This window comes from Trachurus trachurus (genome assembly GCF_905171665.1).
Source record: "Trachurus trachurus genome assembly, chromosome: 16".
NCBI classification, from domain to species: Eukaryota; Metazoa; Chordata; class Actinopteri; order Carangiformes; family Carangidae; genus Trachurus; species Trachurus trachurus.
The window spans coordinates 11445614-11453099 of NC_139902.1; the positions used below are offsets into that span (position 1 = coordinate 11445614).

The 7486-nt window shown below is 36.9% G+C and overlaps 1 protein-coding gene across 1 annotated transcript; it reads right to left on the minus strand.

The window, feature by feature from the left end:
• Nucleotides 1-2166: 2166 nt before the first annotated feature.
• On the minus strand, nt 2167-7422 carry LOC310999216 (uncharacterized protein; the record flags this gene model as incomplete). The annotated part of the gene is made up of 7 exons (XM_083989540.1): nt 2167-2471; nt 2875-3060; nt 3176-3181; nt 4524-4631; nt 4719-5000; nt 5098-5361; nt 7305-7422. 7 exons carry the CDS (start codon nt 7420-7422, stop codon nt 2167-2169), a joined length of 1269 nt encoding a protein of 422 aa, XP_083845666.1.
• Nucleotides 7423-7486: the final 64 nt, after the last annotated feature.

The following is a 7486-nucleotide window of genomic DNA, read 5'->3' on the forward strand; positions in this document are numbered from 1 at the left end:
AACGAAAAGTATACACGCTGTAATGAAAACTCCACCACAGACCTTTTAAGGACACCTTCGGCAACATGTAGGAAAAAAAATGAAGTTTCTAGGTGCTACGGTTTTTTCACAGTCACTGAAAATGTCTCAAACAATATCAGACTACGGCAGCCCACAAGTGACGTCACGTCAACAACGAAGGTGATTTTAACATATATGTACCATCTGTACACCTCTTCTTTCACCACCAAAAAATCATAAACTGTCATATAAACAAAAGCAAAGCACAAAAATGCAGTTTTTACCCCATCAAAGTTTTAAACAAGCCTGCTCACTCAACACACACAAACCCGGAAGTCATTTTCGAGTGCCGAAAAAGACGGACATTTGTCAATGATAGACCCACTAAAACACTGAATAAAATTACAAGCTTACCCTCTTGTTAAAGCTGAAGATGTGCTCGACAAAACAGGCATGGGTGATTTAATCCATCGTGACCAGATAATCCGTTAATGGTTACGTTTACCCGCAGTGCTAATGCTATGAGCTATTATCCGTCAGACTGCGCACCCGCTTTGCGCATCTCTCGTCGCCTGTCAATCAAAGTCACGGGGGTGAAAACTTTTTGGTCCAATAGCAGAGACTCTAAGGTGGGACCTGATGTATAATGATCCCTGATTGGGCAAAACTTAAGCCTGCACCCAGCTGGTTCCTGTGGTTCCCTCTCCCCCTAGTGTCAACAAGTAAGCAATACAAGTATCCACAAAAAGTGTGTTTTTACTGCCCCAAGTTTAATTAAAATAATAATAAAAGACAAAATGAACTATTTCAAATGTCCTTGTTAATTTAAGCCATCACTGATGGTTGTGGGATGTTTACTTCTGGAGTTTTAAAGGAAAATAACAATATAATACAGGCGAAAATAGGTCAAATTCCAGTTTGGATGGGTTTTGGACACTAAATATTCATCCCCATAAATTAAATTTTCAAATGGCATTTTACTTATGTAACTGGTGTTCCTAAAAGCCATCAAGTATGTGATTGGCCCCAGTAAGTTATCTGTTGGAAAAAAAAAAAAATCTCACTAAAATCTTGCAGTGTGCATTTTAGCCAAATTGGACAATTTTGGACAGTTTTTGCATGCTGTACATCGCCAAGGGACACTGTTTGGAAAAACTCTATAGTGCCTCAGTAGTTTTACATATCAACCTAAAATTTGGTACATATGTGGACAGGGAGTGTGTGAACCATATATGTAAAATTCAACCTGTTTTATTATTAGGATTTTGATATATCACCTTTTCACCAAAAATTTCAAACTCGTTTTTTTTTTTTTCAAAAAAAAATTGTAATTTCAGAAGCCCATTTTTTTATGGAATGACTCAATTCAATATTTTATAGATATAGATGTAAAGGGCCAAAGGTTTTTTTTCATTTAAGCCATTAACCATAGTTGTGGGATTAGTACTTCTGTAAATAAAAAGCTTTAATTGCAGTGATACAAAAATAGGCGGAAATTGCCAAAAATGGCCTCTGCATGAAGCTAATTCTAAAACCTTTTGAAGACTTTTTCAAGACCTTCTCAATATTTTTAACACCTCACCGCCACTTCAAGCTGTAAACATTTACATCAGTGACACTTTTAACGTAACAGTTTTAGTTTGTGATAAAGACTATAGACCACTATGATGCTACAGAATTCAAAATAGGCTAGGATAAGAAATCAAAGGCAAAACAAATCTGCTTTTCTTTTTTATGTACCGGTTCATCTTTGTTTTTTAATGAAATGAATAAATTCACACACTTTCACAATGTTTTTTAGGACTCAAACTCTTGGATAGCTAATTCAGAAAAAATAACTTTTATTATTTATTTTATTTTAAATTTAAGACTTTATAAAGTCGTGAAAAGACTTTTTAATACTTTTTAAGGGTCTTAATTTTCACAAAATTGATTTATCACCTTTTAATACTTTTCAAGACCCCGCGGATACCCTGGATATGACTGTGTCAATACTGAGTTGATCTTTGTTTCTAAAATCTATTATTAACTAGAACTGTGAAATATATAATAGATAATATAAGTCTGAGCTGAGAAAGTAGCATTGTACAATAGAAAATCTGGCAAAGCAGGATTTTCTCGAATACTTAAACAGTCTGTTAATTAATCATTGATCTCCAGTGGTTTTCATGCTGCTATCACTCTCTTACCCCAGTCGTAGAGTTTAGGCTCCTTGAGGCTGGCGTGCTCCACCATGCAGGTGATTTTCTCTCCAGCTCTGGGTATGTACTCCAGATAGGAGTGGATCTGGTAGAGCCAGTTCGCATTAGACAGCTCATCAGTGGACGTCACATCCGAGGTCACCGTCTTCCCGTCCCTCAGCCAGGTCACTTTGATTCTTTTGGGATAAAAGTTGTACGCGCTGCAGAGGAGCATGGCCGGATGTTTGCCGTCCTCTGTTTTAACTGACCTCAGCTTGACATATGGTTCAACTACAGGACAAGGCCACAATTGTCATAAAATAGTGCACACTTACACACACTTACTTGTATTTATTACAGATTTATCATTACACATGTTGCCTTTAAAGCAAAAATTCAACATTTGAGGATGTATTTTATTCAGATGATGACTTCTTGGAGTTAGGTTGTTTGGGAACCGTGAACTTTTCACTGGTGTTTGTTCTAAAAACATCAGGAAGTTTGTTTTTGTAGTTTGACCTGCTCACCAAGCTGCATGCTTACATGTCTCCTTTATATTAAATGTTGAATTTTGGCTTTAAGGCAATTTTATAGTATTTGTTGTTATAATCACCTGATTTCAAAAGGCCTTTATGTGCCATCTTTGAATTTCTTCTGCAAAGGTCTGTTTTCCATACCTCATGTTTCACATAACTGGGAATGCTGTTGAGCGTATCTGCAATTTCCTTTGCTTTCTTTGTGTAGCCGATCGTTTTCCCCACACTGCTGTTGTATTGTATCTCCAACACCTTATTGAAGTAGTATTGCTCTATGAATGTGACATCATGCCCGTCATAGGCACTAAACTGACAATGAGCCAAATACTGCCCATAGAAAGCACCTGAAAATGAATCCCAGCAGTTATTTGTTAATGTTGTAAAACATTGACAATACTGTCAAAGATTTGACTGTATTGTATCTAGTTGAGCAGCAACACAAACAAACTGGTTTCTTACCTTCTGCTGAAAAGGACAAAAACAGCAAGAGGAAACTAAAGAAAGTGTGAGCATGAGACATGTTGTCAGGTAAACAGGAGAGAGTCGACTGAGTAAAAACTTGCCTGAGAAAACGGTAAAAGTTGATCCTGAGTTCAAGGAATGAGGAAATTCAGTAATAACATCATTGGTGTAGCACTCAGTGTATATCCTCTTTGATCATGTGTCATGTAATTTTGATCAAGTTTTTTCCTTTGTTTGCTAAAGGGCATTCAAGGTGGAGGAGGAAGTAAAATTGTTTTGTGTGTAAAAATGTATTATGCAAAAAATCTGCACGTGAAAGGTGCATAGTAGCTACTCAAGTTACTAAGTTAGTAAATAGTAGTTCATAGGATGAAATTTAAAAGCTGTTTCAATAGAATGATGTAACAAATAAATTCCCATAATATTCAAAGGCAAGGGCAACTAAAATGTGTCATGTTATATGTTACACCTTCTGCACCTTTTAATTGATGCTGATGGTGGAGTCCACACATACAAAAGGTGCAATTTAGACCCAGAGATTGTGGCAATACTGAGAGGCAAGATGCAATAGGCTATAGGAGAAAGTGCAATAATTATTTATTACTATAATTATTTATTACTTGTATTAACCAGGAACTATGTGAAATGGTGTATGGTTTTTTTAAAATCTGTATGCATTGATTGATTGTCCATGACAATTTCCCCTCCGGGGACATTAAAGTTTATTTTGATTTGATTTTGATTTGACACAGGTCAAACTCTATATCATCAAGTATCATGTCAGAAAGAAACTGAGATAAATGGAATAACAAGATACAAAATTCAAGTGCCGTGAATCAAAGAAGCTCCATGGTTGTGTTGCAGTATGATCATACTGTATTTAAGAGTGTGCCCTCTGTTGTTATTGACAGACAGTTGTCCTAAGTGTTTGTAAATTATCTAAACATATGTGTGGATTATTGAATTTGACTGAAAAATCTGTTAAATAATTGAGATAAGAGCTCTGGCTGATCACACACACACAAAAGAAAGTCATTCATATTGCAAATATAAAGAGACAGAGCAAACGTAAAAAATCTGTCAAACATTTTTTTCCTCAGACAGAAGCAAAGGTTTATGTTTCTTTTTTTAATGACTCTTACAGTAAATTTTACTTTTACAATGAAAGTATCAGCTACTGTTTCGTCCCTTATATTCATCTCTCTATTGCTTTCAATAAGAACTTTAACTTCTCTCTTCCTTTCAAAGCAAAGGTTAAGAAGAGTATAACTTGTGCAGGACTGAATAACAGCACTGAACTTGATCACATGCAGTGATTCAGTGATAAATTATTGTCCATTATGACCCTTGACAATAAAAAATACTCCAGTTGCGATTCCCAATAAACCCACAGTCAGGCCCACTCCACAGAAAATATCTGGTCCGAGACTAGTATGATGACTCGACTCGAGCTCTGTGGACAAACATGACAGGGGATTTGCGTCACTTCAAAGACAGCCAAACATTTGATTAAAGTGCAGTTATCAGATAAAACAATTACCCCAGACTCTGGTCGTGGGCCTCTCCAGGGCCGAGTGCTCCACAGTGCAGCTGTAAATGTCCCCCTCCATGGGTGTGAACGTCAGAGTGGAGAACTGGTGGAAGGTCTGATCGTTATTGGGATAAAATCGACTGAGTGACACCCCCTCTGACACAGGTCGGCCATTTTTAGTCCAGGTCAGTTTGACAGCAGGTGGGTAGAAATGATTCACAAAGCAGATGAGGTTGTTTTCAACTCCCTCCTCAACGTCCTCTGCAGGGTAAAGGATGGTCTCAGGGGGATCTGTGGTGGTTCGAAATATAAATACAATGATTTGTCAGCATTTCAACTGTCATATCACACAGATGTTAGGCTACATAATAATGTGGATCATTTTTACCTTTTTCCTCTTGGTGATGGTCCTCCTCCTTTTCAGCAAGTGCTGTAAATTCTAAACAGAATTGCTTGTTTGACAAAGCATCTTTGATTATAGACATACCTATCAGTATCTGACCTGGATCAGGATCAAGAAAAGCAGGCACAGTGTATACGATCTCCTCAGTTTGGAAATCAACATATAGAAGTTCCTCAGAATCAAACTCAAACTGTACCATCGTTGTGCCATTCACAAAGCAGCCTACAACATAGGTCACTTCATGGGGAACTGAAAAACAAACAACGGAAAATCAAAAAAATTGTACATAAATACACTGCATAAGATATGTATGCTATATTTTTATTGAGAACATCACTGCTTAATAGCATGTGTTAAGGGGATAAAATTAAAACACTCATATCTTCCTCATATCTTTATCTTTCAGTAAATTACTGAACCATCTGCAGTATGGTAGCGGAAAGCTGACAAGAGGAAGGTTAAATTGAAGACAAGGGGTATACTGACCAAAAAATATTAAAACCAAAATGTTCATGGATAGGAAGCCTAACTATGTAACCAACAGAAGAAAAACAAACTGGATGAAAAAAAATATCTTTAGTGTATTTTACAACTGATTTAAAACACGGGTCAAAACTGACCTGAACACCATAGATGGTTGCACAAAGCTAACACAAGACGAAGATTAAATGATCAACTACAACAAAAGACAGCAAATTTAACTCATTCTTACTTTGTGAGGAGGCACAGAAGATGTTGAGCATCAGGATTAAAACAACAGGACGCAACATGTCTGAGTGGCAGATTGAATGTTGCCTGATAGACTGACAAATTTCTTTTTTTTCTTTTTTTATATGTGTAGCCTACAAGGAAGCTCACACCCACTCACATGACCAAATTAGATGCTAAACGTGAGTTAAGTAAAACAAACAAACAAAATGAATATGTGAAATGAAGTGCCTTTTTGGTCTGAAGTGAAACATCATTTAATTCATTCTATACTTTATAAAATAGGTTAATTTGAAGATAAAAATCCCTTTCAGAGAGGTGACCTTGGCCACACTTTCCATTGTGTAAATGTTCATGCCATCACAGTGGTCTAACTTGTTTTGCAGCAAAGATGTTTAATCGACCAGATAAAAGAAAAACAGTTTAGGCCTAATGCTTGCCAAAAACTGCACAGAATGAGGAAACTCAGCTGAGAGGGGGAAGATAAAAATGGGACATAGACCGTTTCTTTTTATTTGGGTGATTAATATATTATCTGATATTTGTGATTAATTTGATGAAGAGCAATTAAAAGACTCAAATGTTTAAAATATTTTGTGAAGAAAAAAAGGTTTACCTGCTAACCATATGCATCTGGCCAAACCATGGAGGTAGCACAAAGTGTCTGTTTTTCCACAGCAGACATTTCAGCCTGTCATAGTGGGAGAAGCAAAGGTGATATTATCATTTACAATGGCTCAGGTCTATCAGGTCTATCAGCAGTCACACTGAGTCAAGGGAGTCTGCATGCACTGAATGTGAGGAAGCAAATGGAGCAGTCACTTATTTTAATATGTGCACCTTTTGTCTATTGCTTTTCCTACATTGGCTTAGTCTGCCTGCATACAAACTGACTCAGACCAGGTTATAATTTCTATCAAAACAAATTTAATTTGTTATTGGCTATGTAGAAAACGTTGGAGACTGCCTTCTCATTTGTTTGGGGTTTGGTGCAAATAAAAGCTCCAGACTCAAAAGAGCAAGAGCTGCTGTCGCACTACTATATTCTTCTTTTTGTTGTTGTTGTTGTTGTTGTACTTATTGTTTTCAAATGATATAGAGAATTTTAATCCCAGATGCATGGAAATCCAACTTCTTATCTTGTATTTGCATTTTGTATTGAATCAAATCAGCTTGTTATCTCATTTCAATCTACATTACAAAACAAAATCATATTTTTTGCTAGCACAACATAAGACTGTCACCTAACTTTTTCTTATATTCTCTATAGCTAATTTTTTTTTTTTAATTCATGGGAATACAGATGGGAATGGGTTGTCCTGTGACTAAACTAAACAACACAAATTAGCTTTTACTTGTTTGTTTATTGTTGTTTTTTCCCATATATGTTCAGTTCCAAAATTACAATAAGAAAATGTGTATTGAGAGTTTTGCACCCTGTTGATCCCAATATAATACATCCATGGTTGATCCACATCACTGACTCCAGACCCGGAGAAGCACTTCCGGTGTTTGGCCTGCAGGGGTCGCCGGAGCTCTGCGGATGGTCGCGGCAGCTGCGTGTGGAAGAGGCCGCCTGTTGGTGCTGTTCTTCTGGGGCATGTGGCTCAGAGGAATGGGGCCGTCTTCCTCCCTGACCCTGGCCAGTCGATGAAAAAAAAAGAAA